Genomic DNA, 15,042 nt, shown 5'->3' with positions numbered 1-15,042 from the left:
AGGTTACCAGGAGCTGGGGTAGGGGTGGCAAATGGGGATTTTATGCTTAAATGGTACAAAGTTTTTATTTGGGATGATGGAAAAGTTTTAGTAATAAATGGTGGTGATGGTAATTGTGCTGGTTTGAATGTATTGTGTCCCCCAAAACACCATTATCTTTGATGTAATCTTGTGGGGCAGTTTGATTGGTCTTTTTGATTAGGGTGTGACCTTTTGATTGGATGTTTCCATGGAGATGTGCCCCACCCAACTGTAGGTGATAACTGATGAGATATTTCCATGGAGGCATGGCCCCGCCCATTCAGGGTGGGCCTTGATCAGTGGAGCCATATAAATGAGCTCACGGGCAGAGGGAGCTCAGTGCAGCTGTGAGTGTCATTTTGAGGAGGAGCTACAGCCAAGAGGGACACTCTGAAGAAAGCACAGGAGCTGCAGATGAGAGACAGTTTGAATACGGCTGTTGAAAGCAGACTCTTGCTCCGGAGAAGCTGAGAGAGGACAAATACCCCAAGTGCGACTAAGAGTGATGTTTTTGAGGAACTGCAGCCTAGAGAGGAATGTCCTGGGAGAAAGCCATTTTGAAACCAGAACTTTGGAGCAGACACCAGCCACGTGCCCTCCCAGCTAACAGAGGTTTTCCGGACACCATTGGCCATCCTCCAGTGAAGGTACCTGATTGCTGATGTGTTACCTTGGACGCTTTATGGCCTTAAGACTGTAACTGTGTAACCATATAAACCCCCTTTTATAAAAGCCAATCCATCTCTGGTGTTTTGCATTCTAGCAGCATTAGCAAACTAGAACAGTAATACAATATTATGAATGTAATTAACAGCATTGAAATATATATTTGAATGTTCTTAAAAGGGGAAAATTTTGAGTTGTATATATTTTACTAGAATAAAATATTTTTAAAAATCTGTAGGACTGTACACACAAACAGTGAACAAGTCCAAGGTGAATCACGGACTATAGTTAATAGTTCAATTATAAAAATGTTCTTCCATCAATAGCAACAAATATACCACCAATGCAAGATGTTAATAACAGGATGGTATATGAGAACTCTGTATTTTCTGCATGATTTTTCTGTAAACATACAACTTCTCTAATTGAGGAGGCTAGAATGAACCCTGTGATAGTCCATTAGAGTTGGAGACGGTGTTAGCTCATGTTTAACTTAATACACATACAGATGGATACATACAGAAATATTTATAGATATGTGCCACCAACATATATCTAATGCAGGTTAGTATAAATACATGTATTTCCTTGTTCTGTCATCTGAGAGGGTCTAGGAACAAAGATGCCCCAGTAGCAATGAGCACACCTAGCACCTAGGTCTTCGTTTGATTTCTATTACCATTCATTCTCCAATAAAAGGAACAAGGACTCCTTGGAGAAACGGCTGATTCTAGGACTAGGAAAGTACCTTGTAGTGTCAGGAAGTAAGGAAGAGCTCAACAAAGCAAACAACAAAAACTACACAGATGGGGTTATATGTCAAAGACACACAGGAGCGAACTTAAAGAGCTCTCATTGGCAAAGCTGGAAAAAATTGATCAACAAAATAAAGCAGTATTAGTTTATAACTCAAAGTATAAAATAAAAATCCATGAATCCATATTGATATAAATAAATGATTGAATAAATAAATAAATGGGGGAGAACAGATAAATCTCTCTTATAGAAAAATTCCAAATAATTTATATAGATACTGTGTCTTCTAGGAAGGCAAGCATAAATCCCCACTCCTTAAATGTGGGCTGCGTGTAATGACTTCCTTCCGAAGAGCATAATATGGAAAAGGGCAGAAAAGAGAGTAAGTTAACAGTGAAGAAACCTGATACATACTACCTCATCCAGGTGATCAAGGTCAACATCAACAGTGATAAACCATGCTGATAGATTTTACACTTGATATAATGTGATGAAAATGGCACTTTACCTTTGTGGTTTTCCTCCTCCAAAATCCACAATAACCCCAGTTTAATCCTGAGAAAAACATCAGATAAATTCCATTAGAGGGTCATCCTACAAAATATTTGTCCAATACTCCTCAAAACCGTCAAGATCATCAAAAGCAAGAAAAGTCTGATAAACTGTCACAGCCAAGAGGAGCCTAAGGAAACATGACAACTAAGTGTGATGTGGTGTCCTGAATGGGATCCTGAAACTGAAAAAGGACATTAGGTAAAACTAAGGGAATCTGAATAAACTATGGACTTTATTTATAATAATGCATCAATATTGGTTCATTAATTTTAACAAATGTACAAAACTAATGTAAGATGTTAATAATAGGAGAAATTGGAAGCAGTAAGTATGGGAACTATCTGTACTATTTTCTCAATTTTTATGTAAATCTAAAACTGTTCTAAAAAATAGTCTCCTACAAACAAAAGTGGAAGAGGGACACATAAGAGGAGAGTCAAAGGGAAACGTGACTATGGAAGAATAGCTGGAGAAAAGCAAGGTTGCTGGCTATTAAGGGGGCCACGAACCAAGGCACATAGGTGGCCTCTAGACGCTGGAAAAGGAAAGGAAATGGATTATCTCCTAGAGCTTCCAGAAGGAATGTAATTCTGTCAACACCTTGATTTCAGCCCAGCGAGAACTGTCAGACTTCTAACCTGCTGTACCTTAAGAGAATAAATCTCTGTTGTTTTAAGCCACTGAGTATGAGGCAATTTTTTACAGCAGCAATTGGAAACTAATACACTCACCAATACCCGTTCTGTTCTTCTTCTACAGTAATGGAACTGCTGACTTTCATCTAGGCACATGTGACTTGTTCTGGCCAGTGAGATGGATACTACTTTCAGAAGGTGTCCTTAAAGGGAGACTGTATGCCCTTCCCCTCTGTTTTGTCTTTCTTGCTAACTGGAGTGTGATCTTGATGGCTGGAATGGGAGAAGCCGTATTAGAGCATGAGGTAGAAGCCATGGAAAGCTAGAAGGAGCCTGAATCCCTGATGAAAATGAAATCACCGAATCATTTCTAGTCAAATTGTTATTTGGTAATAGGCTGGTAATAGGAGGGAAAGAAAATATCTGGTAAAAAAATAGCAGTTGAATTGCTAGGGAAATAAAGATTCGGATTTTGAACATGTTAAATTTGAAATACACCTCAAAAAACAAAAATAAATATTTCCTTATGGTGGTTGGGAGCTACCTAAAGCCGTGAGGTCAAGGGAGAGTTCAGGCTGGAAATACTATTTTCTTACTTTTGTAAAACAAGTCCTATGTGGATAATTAAAGTTCAAAACACTCTAATGCTTTGAGATCCACACTGAGCTATGATTTATAGCCACGAAAATATTCTGTAACAAATCAAAACTCCAACTTTGTGCAGTGACAATCCAGGGACTATATTATTTATTCAGCTCTTAATCCTGACCGAATGCAAAGTGTTGACTGAGCTGCTGGAAAGCGACTTTACAGCAACTTTTAGGAGGCTGCCCCAGGAAGAGCAGAGTCCCATGAATTCAGTTTTCCAGCAAAGCAGGAATGTACACTTTAGGAACTATGAACATGAAAGCTAATGGAATCCAGAAATAGCCTTTGCAGTAAGGATCTGGCACTAAGAGTAGTAAAAGGTCCAAGTTTTTTCATTTTTTTAGCTGTATGACCTTAGGCAAGTCATTTTATCTTTCTGGCCTCTGTCTTCTTATCTGTAAAAGGCAGAATTGGTTTCTGTCTTGGCTGGCCTCACAAGATGTTGAGAGGCCTAAATTAACTAATCTCTATGAAAGTGCTTTAGAAAATATAAAATGCCATAAATAGATAAGAATGATTCTTGCAGCTTCTATTACCATTCCTCTCCTGCCTTCACATCCAAAACACTTTTAATGGCCACTGTTCTGTTATGAAATAATGTATATTTCAAAATCAAAAGTAAAAACGATTCTAATAAAAGTAACCAAATGTTGAGAGAAATGTGTATTTTAAAAAACAAAAGTTTCCTGTATCCAATTACTGAGAGGTAACAACATTAACAATGTGAGGCATATTCTTCCATTTGTCTTCAAATACTAGCATTCATAGAATAATATTAGTAATTATAGTTAAATAATATCCCCCAGCTGTGGTGAGAAGAGGTGAAAGGTTTGTCAAACAGCGGCTCTGATTCCGAGGACCTGTTCCAAAGCTACTGTTCTCAGAGACTAATTTATGAGAAGTTACAAATGCTTAAGCTTCAGGGCCCCTCTGCCCCACCTGCTGGCCGGAGGCGGTAGCGCAGCCCCTGCCGGGCTCACGCTCCAGCGGGCGATGCTCCTGGGGGTGCTGCCAGAGCTGCCTCCACATCCACGGCTGGGGTGCCCACCAGCTCGTGGACCTCATCTAGCATCTGGATCCTTCCTTTGGCCACAGGGGGAAGCTGCGGACCAGGCGCTGCTCTGCCCCTCGCGGCCATCTCTTGGGTTCAGGGAGAGGAATGGGCGGGCACCGGAAAGAGGGTCGGCCGCTTTGGCCCCGTCTGGGAGCTGCAGAGCCAGGGCAAAGGCTGGGACTCCGGGAGGGTCTGCCCCAGGAGAGCAAACTTTTCTAAACCCATCAATTAAAAAAAAAAAAGTTTTAATCAGCCACACTAAAGGACAGGCTGAATTATCTTTCTATTTTTTTCTATAGACAATTAAAGTTTGAAATTGTTATCATATGAGGAGGAAGCCAAGAAGTATGTAACCCCAAAAAATGTAGGAGGAAAAGTACTATAGAGGTGAATTACACTTATTCTTTGTGTACTTAATTTTGCATTCTTAACAGAGCCTCCCTGTCCCCACAACTGTATAAGTTCAGACACCTCAAAAGTCTGATACACCCTTGCTTGGGTATCTGTGAAGTCTGCTCTCAAAAGAGCACAGAACTGAAACCAGGAGACCCTACTGACTCTGTCACTCACTGGCCCTGTAACTTGGAGCCAGTCCATGCTTCCTTACAGCTCAACACCCACTCTTACTCATACAGAGCAGCCTTCATATACCTGTACATATGCTTGAAGCCCCTGGTGACCAAAATGAAGACTGACCAAGGTCCCCTGAAGGCTACTGGCTGTGACTCTATAGTGTTGTCTTCCACTTTCTTCCACAGTGCCTGAGAACCAAAAAAGGGAGAAAACACCAGAAAATTAATAAGTGCAAACAAATAGGAAGAATGGAAACTAGGTCCTCAATCGCTGACAGGATGACTAGAAAGAAGTGATCCAAATTGCTTGGTGCAATTTGGGAGGGTTTCCTGAAGGACGGGTATTTTTGAGCCTTAATTGAAATCAACAGCCAACATGATGCAAGAAGAGCATCAGAGGATTGGGACGTTAATGCATAATGGATACAGAGGTTTTGTTTGGAGTGATACAAAAGTTTTGGTAATGGATAGTGAAGAAGAAGAAAAAGGAGAAGGAGATGGAGAAGAAGGGCAGCTAAATGGATTGCAGAGAAGTAGGTTGAGCCTGGGAAAGAGGTATGTCAAGGGAGCCATGATGACTATCTTTACATCTCCCAATGAATCTTATGTGGGTAGGGGGTACTTCTCTATACAGAGACTGGTACTTATCTTCAATTGTGCTCAAAGACCTGGCCCAGACCTTGGCACAGAGAAGATGCCCAGTCAATTTTTGTTGAATGACTGAAAGAGCATGTAGATTTCATAGCAATGTGAGGAAATTAAAGGAGATGGATTTCAACTCAAAAAGAGGAAGAACTTTCTAACAATTAGGACTGACCATTTAAAAGTGCCAGTAATAGCTACCAAAGACTTCACATATGCCAGGGTCTGTGTTAAAGTGTTTATATATATTTCCTCATGTGAGCCTCACAATAGCTGTTTGAAATAAGTATTGCTGTCCTCATTTAAAAATAAGGAAACCATGTCACACTGGGTATGCAAGGAGCACAAGATGACAGGCCCTTACCCAAAGATGGTGGAGAGGGCTGGATGTGTGAACAGATGTGTCTGACTCCAAAGACACACCAGAAGCCATCCTGAAGGTCTGACAGTGCCTCCTGTCCCACTCCGCCCTGTACCTCTTGGGTCTTTTACCTGCAGGAGGCCCTGCCAGGGTAAGGTCAGAGCCCGAGTTATTGATGGGTGCTCTGGACACCACAGACACGGCTTCTCTTGTGCTTTGCTTTGGAGCCTAAGCAGCCATGAGCTGTCCTTCCCCTCCCCAGATCTGATCAAGAGCATTTCTCAAGGGAATGTATCCTTTTAAAACCAGGGTCCGTGGACATAATGCTCTTCTGGAACCCCATCCTGGTAAATGGGGGCTCCCAGGAAAATAATAACAGCTTAATTTATTTCACATATATGATGCCCCCAAGCACTTCACATACTTTATCTCCTTTATTTCTCAAAAAACTCCATGTTGCACGTGTTATGACCCTGTTTTACAGAAGAGGAAACAGAAGTACAGAGAGACTGAGCCATACAGAACATTAGTTAACAGAGAGGGAAGAGACTGTAGTGCTAAGCACACAGGCTCTAGAACCAGTCTGCACAATTTTGGAGCCAGTTCCACTACTCTCCCAGCTGTGTGATCTTAAGCATGTTACATAACCAGTCTGTGCCGCAGTTTCAACATCTGCAAAATGGGGACAAAAATAATAATACCTAATCAGAGCAGTGTTATAGGATTAAGTGACTTTACACCTGTAAACACTCTTAGAAGAGTGCCTGGCACAGTAAATTCTCCATAAATGTCAGCCATTTTATTATTGCTATTTTTAGAGAACCCTTCCAGAGTCCTGAGTCAACAAACCCCCAAAACGCAATGAGGAACCCAGATCCCACTGCATCTCTGAGCTGCTGTAGGTGAAGCACCTTCAGGGAACCCTGTGCAAGAAGGAAATGGTGTAGCACGTTGTTGTAAGAATAACTAACAGTACTGAATGGTGTGTGTGATGGAAAGGGGAAGTTCTGTATGTCAACAGAAGGAAAGTTGGAGATTAAGACATGGGAACGTATAGCACAGTGAATCTTGTGGTGGACAATGTCTGTGATTAACTGTACAAATATAAAAAAGTCCTTTCATGAGTTTGAACAATTGTACACTATTACAAAGAGTTAACAACAAGGGGTATTTAGGAAAAATGTACCTATTGCAAACTATGGACTATAGTTAACAGTACTATCTTAATATTCCTTCATCAACAGTAACAAATGTACCACACCAATACTACGGATCAATAATGGGGGGGATAAGCTTTACAGAATGGCAGTATTGGCACCATGGCAAGATCCGAAAGAGAGAGCTGGCTCTAACAAAGGAGGAAACTAGGAAGAAAATGAATGAGCTGCTGAAAGCAGCTTCGCTTGGGAAGCTCAATGCAAATGGTTATCCAGTTTAAATCTACTTGAGGAGGCAACAGCCACTGTGGATCCAGCTGTAAGAAGTGGAGAGGTGATTGCCGTGCCCCCTTTGTGGGAAAAGCCTCTTTCGGGAAGCAATGATTGTATACCCAGCCCTCCTCTAGGAAGACCAACAAAGAGCACCTTGCAGGTTTCCCTTCAGAATGTCCCTTTGAGCAAACTATGGACTATAGTTAACAGTACTATCTTAATATCTTTATTGTCCCTGATAATAAACAGCCCGAGATCCTGTACACTGAGCCCTCCCAACAGTTTGGCAGTGAGAAGCTCAGAACCAGCAACCAGAAAGCAGAACCTATTTGCATGGGCCATTTCCATAATCGCCACGTCTTCCAGCAACAGCTGACTGAGAAGCAAAAGAAGAAACTTCAGGAACAGCAGAAAACAATTCTCGAGCCGAAGGAAAATCAGCGGCTGGCAGAGGCTCGCTGGGCAGCAGAGCGTGCTGCAGCGGTTACAGATACCCAGGGCTGCCTGCTGTTAAATCTCAGAGACAAAGAAGAACCAAAAATAGCATGCCAGGTGCTTCTAAATTCACCTGTTGCTCCCCCTGGAACTGAAGGCAGTAGAAGTAACTCCCGAAATTCTCTTCCTGAATCCAAAAGGAACCCAAAGCAGCTGATGGCACCCCATCCCACAGTGAAAGCCATGGAAGAGCGAGCAATTCAGCGAGCTGAACGTAGAGAGATCTTGGCAGAGAAGAAGAAAAAACAAGAAGAGGAGAAATTGGCCCAATTAAAGGCCCAAGAAGAGGAGCGTCAGAAGAGGGAGGCAGAAGAAAAGGAGGCTCAGCTTGAAAGAAAACGAGAAGAGACTGAAGAAAATGAAAGAAGTAGAGAAGCAGAAGAAAATAGAGAGGAACCAGCAGCTGGAAGCAGTTGCCAAAGAACAGTATGAAAAGGTCTTGCTAAGAAAAAAAGGTCTAGAGCCTTGGAAGAGATTCAGAATGCAAAGCAAGCAAAACATCCAGGTGGCAGAGGGACATCACTCTGTGACATTACAGAGGAAACGCCTACTGACCTGGTTCCAGTATAGTCAGGAAAGCCTGATTAGAAAGATGGCCCAGGATGATCAACTTTATTCCCAAATATTGCTTAGGAGAGTCTCCCGGAGCTGGCTACAGTACCTGACTGATCTAGAGGAAGAAGTAAGAAAACTTCATGTACATTTTCTTCAGAAGAAGATTTTCAAGGCCTGGTTTAACATGGTCAGGGAAGCTAAGATCGATTCTCAGAGCAAGTATGAGATTGCAGTGGAGCATAGTGACAGGAGGATTTGCTGGATCATGTTTAAGACATGGTGGAAGTTTGCAAAATTTATGAAAGAGGAGAGATTAAAAGAAGAAAGGAGACAGCAACTCCGTAGGAAGGTAGCTGAAATTCTTCCAGACTTCCAGATGCTGGCCCCACTGCGACTACTGTTTGTACCAGCCATTTGCTACTCAGCCCACATGTGAGACAAGCCTTTGCTATGCCAGTGGACACAAACCAGTGCAGAGGGGAAGAGGGAAATCACGGTCGGTGCACTGTGTGTACCTCCACCCACTCACATCCATCCCTATGCATACACACCTGATTTGCTCCCTGTCAGATATTTCTATGATTAAAGGAATTATTTTAGAAACTTCTTTCTTTGATGTCTCCTGGATTGCTACTCAGCAGCTCAGCATTTATCACAGTGGGATCCTTCCAAAGGAACAGTCTAGAGCCCCACTGCTAAAATGCATCCTCGTTTTAGTAGAATAAACTTTATAAAGGATGCGTGTTTGCCTGCTTGAGCATGAGAAGGAAACATGTGTCTGTATAATTTAATTAGTTGTTCTAAAAGTAATAAATACTTAGAAAAGGAGGCAGAGGTTGTCAATTTCCTAGAACCTTAGTTGTAGAGCTCGGCATCCTAACAGACCCCATGCCTCTGGCCAGCCCCACGTAGCAAAGGTCCTCTGTATGGTTGGTAACAATTGGCAGCTTATCCTGATTTCAGAGAAACAGAGACACCAAAGATACTTCTCTTCAGTGGACCTCGATAAGCGTGAAGCAATATTCCAAAAACTAATGACTCGATCAAAGACAATCTAGCAACACATTAAAACGTCTACTGATGCTCCTGATTGCAATGTCTACATAATACATGGTCTTCTAGTCCTCAGCTCAGTTTGATCTAGATATCAAAATATTTATCTTCAGTTCAAAATGTTTTAATCTTTGGAGTGCTAAGACTATAAAAGACTGATAAAATGGTCCCTTCTATGAACTGTCTTAGAGAACTAGGAAAAAATTCCCACGACAAAATGCATGTCTATTACAACAAATTTAAGCAGTTCATAAATGCACACAGTAAAATGAGAAAGTCCTTCCAGCCTTGAGGTAACTATTATTTGGTGTGTTGAAAATTTGAGTTGGTAAAATAAATTTGTGTGGTTGTTCAAGTGAAAAAAAAAATAATGTGGGGGATAGGAGGCATGGGAGGATTTGGGTTTTCTTTTTTTTTATTTCTTTTCTGGAGTAATAAAAATGCCCCAATTTTAGAACAGTGTTCTAAAAATTGATCGTGGGGATATATGCACAACTATATGATGATACTGTGAGTCAGCAATTGTACACTTAGGATGGTTTGTCTGGTGTGTGAATATATCTCAATGAAACTGCATTAAAAAAGAATTTTTTAAAAAAAGGGCACGGCATTCCTACCTCCTTTCACGGCGTGGCAAACTATTTAAAATAAAATGAGGGTATTTTTTCTTCCAAATGTAAAAGTACATATCCGTTGTAGAAAGTTTTGTCAACAAGACTAATATAAAGAAACAAATCACGCAAAATCCTCCACCCAGAGGGCGAGCGACAGAGCACTACTAAAGCTGCTTCCTAACGGTGTGCGTTCCTCCCCGATCCCAGCAGAGGGCGCTGTTTGAGAAATAACGCTTCCTCCCACGCCCCTCGCTTAGCCTGGGGCTGGCCAGGTGAGGACAAATTTGAATCCTCCAATCTCTTCGCAAGGGGTGCTGAGAGTCCCTCAAAAGTCAAGATAGGGGCCCAGAAATATTTTTACAACAAAGTTTATAACAGAAAAAAATTAGAGGCAACCGAAGTGTCCATCAACAAGGGCCAAGTGACATACATAATGGTACATCTCTTTAGTGGAGTTCTGATATCTGGGAATAAGGATATGCTGATCTGGAAAGATCTCAAAAATATATTACTATGTTACAAAAGCAAATTGCAGAACCACATATAGTATGATTCTTTTGAGTTAAAATATTTATATAGATAAGATAAAAGTAGCTATGTATGAGATATATGAACTTTAACCTTTCAGTCTGCACCTTTCTGTACTGTTTGAATTTTCTAATTTATACATGTATTATTTTTTAAATGTCATTGGGAATTATCTGGGAAAGAAGATTATGGCTAATTTAAAAAATCTTTCTATTGTGAACTTCTTTTTTTTTAAGCTTAATCTTTTTCAAAGCCTATTGCAGGCATTTTTGTGGTAGCAGCTGCTAATGCTACTACAGCTGCTACTTTGTCCTAGTGCCTGGCACATAGTAGATTCTGAGTAAACATTTGTTCAGTGAATGAATAAATATAATCTGTAGGTCAGAAGCATTTCTTTCTTATCTTTAGTTCCCTTCAGAGAATATTTCCTGAATTAAATTCACTGCATTAAGCCCTCCCACAATCCACGAAAAGCAGGTTACCTGACAAGGTTCTCTTAAACAGTGCAAGAGACTGGGGTTAATTTCCCCCCAATATTTTTCTAGTGACGGTATTCATTTGCCTAATATTTATTGAGCGCCTACCGTTTATTCCGGGTGCAGGGGCTAAGCAGCTGGCCAAAATAAACGCGGCCCCTACATGGCACTCTGAGGTCCAAGTGCCATAAATCTCAAGCAAACCAGACCCAAAACCTCTATGAATAACAGATAATTTTTATTATCCCTTTTAGTATCTGGAAAAAAGCTCACAGATAAAACAAATCTACACAATGATTTCTTAAACGTCCTAATTGCAATATAAAGCAAAAATAAAGAAAAAGCAATTAACAATAAAACCGTGAATGTTTAAGCATCACTTCCTAGGACAAAAACAAATTGGTTAGATGCTTATACACAGACCCACCATGGAAACATCTGTCACTGATATGTACATTTTTTAGATTAAAAAAATTTAATCTTTTTTCAAAGCCTATTGTAGGAAATTTTGAGGTGGCAAACTGATAGCAGTGTCGCTGTTTTTAAATTGTTAACAACGCTTGAGAAAAAAAAATTAGTTTATAAGGTAATACTTTCCTGAAAATATTAACTATTAAAACCGTGCAAATGCAGGCTCTGTTCTCTGGTAACTACACTCTGGCTTTTAGTCTCACCACTGTCCAGTGGTCCAGGGACCGGGACGCGGCGATGGGCGCGGGGTCAGGACCCACCGAGCGCCAGGCACGGGGCCCCGTCACCTGGAGCGGCAGGCTCGCCGCCTAGAGGGCCGGGCGCCGCCGGAGGACCCTGGCTCCCCGGGAGGCCGCGGAGGTTCCAGAGGCAGCGCTGCAGAGAGTCAGAACCAGCACAGTCACGCCGCATAACATCAAACAGCAGGAAGTCCTGAGCCCAGGGAAAGTGTGGTATCCAAACCAGGCCCTGGGTGTCGGCTTTCCAGGTGTCAGACGGCAGGATTCTGGCTGAGTCAAATATGAAGGTGATAATCAAATTAAACCCCCATCATAAAGGAACTTAAAATAAATGCGCAGAGTGGGGGCCAGCCGTGCCCTCCCCCATGGCACAGCGTTGTGCTGCGGTGACACCTTTTTTTGTTTTTTTAATGTTTAAGCAGGACTGTGGTCCCTGTTGTGTCGGGGTGTGGAGCCGGGCGGGCGAGAGCACCAGGGAATACACCAATAGTTAAAAGCAAATGGTGAATAGGGTGGGATGGGGGGGATGATTTGGGTGTTCTTTTTTACTCTTATTTTTTATTCTTATTCTGATTCTTTCTGGTGTAAGGAAAATGTTCAAAAATAGATTGGCGTGATGAATGCACGACTATATGATGGCACTGTGAACAGTTGATTGTACACCCTGGATGATTGTATGCTATGTGAATATATCTCAATAAAACTGAATTTAAAAAAAAACACAATAAAACATCAACACTAAAAAAAAAAGCAAATGGTGAACACCAATGTAAAATTGCAAAATGTTATTAATAGGGGAAACTGGGAGGGGGGAGGTGAAGATATGGAAACTGCCTTTTGCATTTTTATATAAAGGTACAACTGCTCTAAAAATAAAGTATATTTTAAAAAAAAGTAGTTGGTGGGACTAGGCAACTTTCTTCTCCTTATTTAAAAATTTGTTTCCCTTAATTTCTTTTTAATATATTTACTTCTTAATTAGTAAAAAAATAATACATATTTGTGGCAAAAAAAATCACTCAACACTGAAGGGAATTAAGGTGAAAACTAAAACTTCCCTCCCCATCCCTTAAGCTCCCCAGAGGTAAGAATTTCTTATATATATACTTCCATGAAATTTTTTCTATGCAAGAGCAGAGATATACATGTATATACGGTATAAATCTATAGATCCTTTTTAAAAAAAAAAAAATACAGATGTGCTCATACCATACATTCTGTTTGGTAATTTGGTTTTTTTATTTCACGATATTTTGGAAGATCTCTTTCTACAATGGTACATCTAAAGCTACAGATTCTTTTTGGTGATGTCTAGATTTTCAATGAACGAGGGAGTAGGCACACACTGGAATCTGGCGTGGTAAAGTGCATGGCAGCCCTGGCATAATGGAGCTCACCCATGCATGCATCTCTCAGGCATGCCTGGGGAAGGGGCAAAAGGGTCATGTTCTAGAAGGTGACAGTGCTGTGTAATTATTCTGCTCCCAGCACTATCTAGGTAAGGGCTTCAGTCATGGAATTGTAAGCGACCCTAGGAGTCCAGTGCCCACCCTATATAGATGGGAAATCTGATTGGTGAAGGGGTAGCCAAGTCCCTACTTGATTCCTATCCTGCTCGGCTGATCCCCCAGATCTTCCCCAGTCCGACACTCCACCTGGAGACTACACCAGACCAGGCTCCAATCAGGGAAAGACTGAGCCCCTGTCCAGGGGTTGTGACCCAAGACAGACCATCAGCGCCCTGGTGACAGGAAAGGGTGAAGGGCCTTTTTAGGTATGGTGATTTGAAGCTCTATGTACCCCAGAAAAGCATGTTCTTAAAGTTAATCTGTTTTGAAATTAGACACCCAGAAATGGGTTGGCTTTTACAATGGGGATTTATTAACTTACAATTTACATTTCTTAGGCCATTAAAATGTCCAACTCAAGATATCAACAGGGTAATACCTGGACTCTGGAGACAGACTGCTGACATCTGGGACACCTGTCACATGGGAAGGCACATGACCGCTGTCTGCTGGTCCTTTTCCCCCAGGTTTCATTGCCTTTGTAACTGAGAAGTTAAGAATTAATAAATGATTATGATTACTGAATTACTATATATGTATTTTTCTTTCTATATTGTAGAATAGGCAGAAGTTAATACCTGAGATTACTGAAACAAAACTAAGTCTCACCCTTGTTTATACTTATTATTGTTATGGTCATTCTCGCCTGGTCTCAGCCCTGCTAATACTTTCTCTTGTAATGGTAACAACTCCATCCCCCCTTGTTTGAATCCATAAAAACCCTGAACTCCTTAGACAGATTTTTGGACCTATAGGCCTTCTGATCTTCTGCTTCATGTGTAGTAATACACTCTTTCTTTCTTTGAAATGCTGGTGTTACGGATTGGCTGTTATGTGCATCGGGCAGAGAACCCCGCATTTGTTCAGTATCACCTTCAGCTTCTGGCTTCAATGGCTTCCTTTCTGTTTTCTGTGGGTCCTCTCTTAGCTTCTCCTGGGGGCTTTTTCTGTGAGGTTCTCTTTATTTCATCTCTTAGCTTCTATATGTATTTTACTTTCTTATAAAGGATTCCAGTAAGGGGATTAAGACCCACTTTGAATGGGGTGGGTCACATCTCAATTAAAATAACCTAATCAAAAGGTCCCACCCATAGTAGGTCTACACCCACAGGAATGGATTAAAAGAACATGATCTTTTCTGGGGTACATACAACTTCAAACTACCACATAATTCATTCCTGTGGTTGTGAACTGTAAGAAAGGGTTAAGTTTAGCTTTCACGTAAAGACCACATGGAATAGAGAAAATGGAGATTGGGCTGAAGCGCTGGCTTCAACTAGCCCCAAAGTGAAGGGAAGGAAAAAGAGAGAGAGCGCCCTGACGTAAGTCTAGAATCAGCGCCAGTTCCTTACGTGGGAAAGATAACCAGGGTTACTGGAATGTAAAAGAAGGTGGGGGTATGGTCAAAGGCGGGAACTCTCAGCGGGAAATTTAAACTGGATGAGCTCTCAGATAGGCTGTACAATTCAGAATCTCAAAGCCAGACAGTTAGCTCTCTCGGATAGGCTGTAACCTCTGGAGTACCCAGCCAATGGGGAAACGGGAGGTACATGTGTGTTAGGAGTAGGATATAACTATTGCCATGTTCTTTTTCTGGCACACCTGCCATGTTTCTGGCTGTGCATCTGTTCTTGCAAGATCATGAATAAATTCTTTTCTCCTCCACAACTGGGTGAGCGTTTTAAAGGTATAATGCTTGTTTC

At 41.4% G+C, this 15,042-nt stretch overlaps 1 protein-coding gene across 1 annotated transcript; it reads left to right on the top strand.

Moving 5' to 3' along the window:
- Nucleotides 1-7,189: 7,189 nt before the first annotated feature.
- On the top strand, nucleotides 7,190-11,945 carry LOC119511354 (coiled-coil domain-containing protein 191-like). The gene is given in 5 exon segments (XM_037805783.1): nucleotides 7,190-7,334; nucleotides 7,337-7,526; nucleotides 7,571-8,179; nucleotides 8,181-8,793; nucleotides 11,730-11,945. Coding segments are annotated over 5 exon segments (1,773 nt in total).
- The last annotated feature ends 3,097 nt before the right edge of the window (nucleotides 11,946-15,042 follow it).

Source organism: Choloepus didactylus, chromosome 2 (assembly GCF_015220235.1).
Source record: "Choloepus didactylus isolate mChoDid1 chromosome 2, mChoDid1.pri, whole genome shotgun sequence".
NCBI lineage: Eukaryota > Metazoa > Chordata > Mammalia > Pilosa > Megalonychidae > Choloepus > Choloepus didactylus.
Note: the sequence above shows the minus strand (reverse complement) of the source record. Positions and strands in the feature narration are given on the sequence as shown.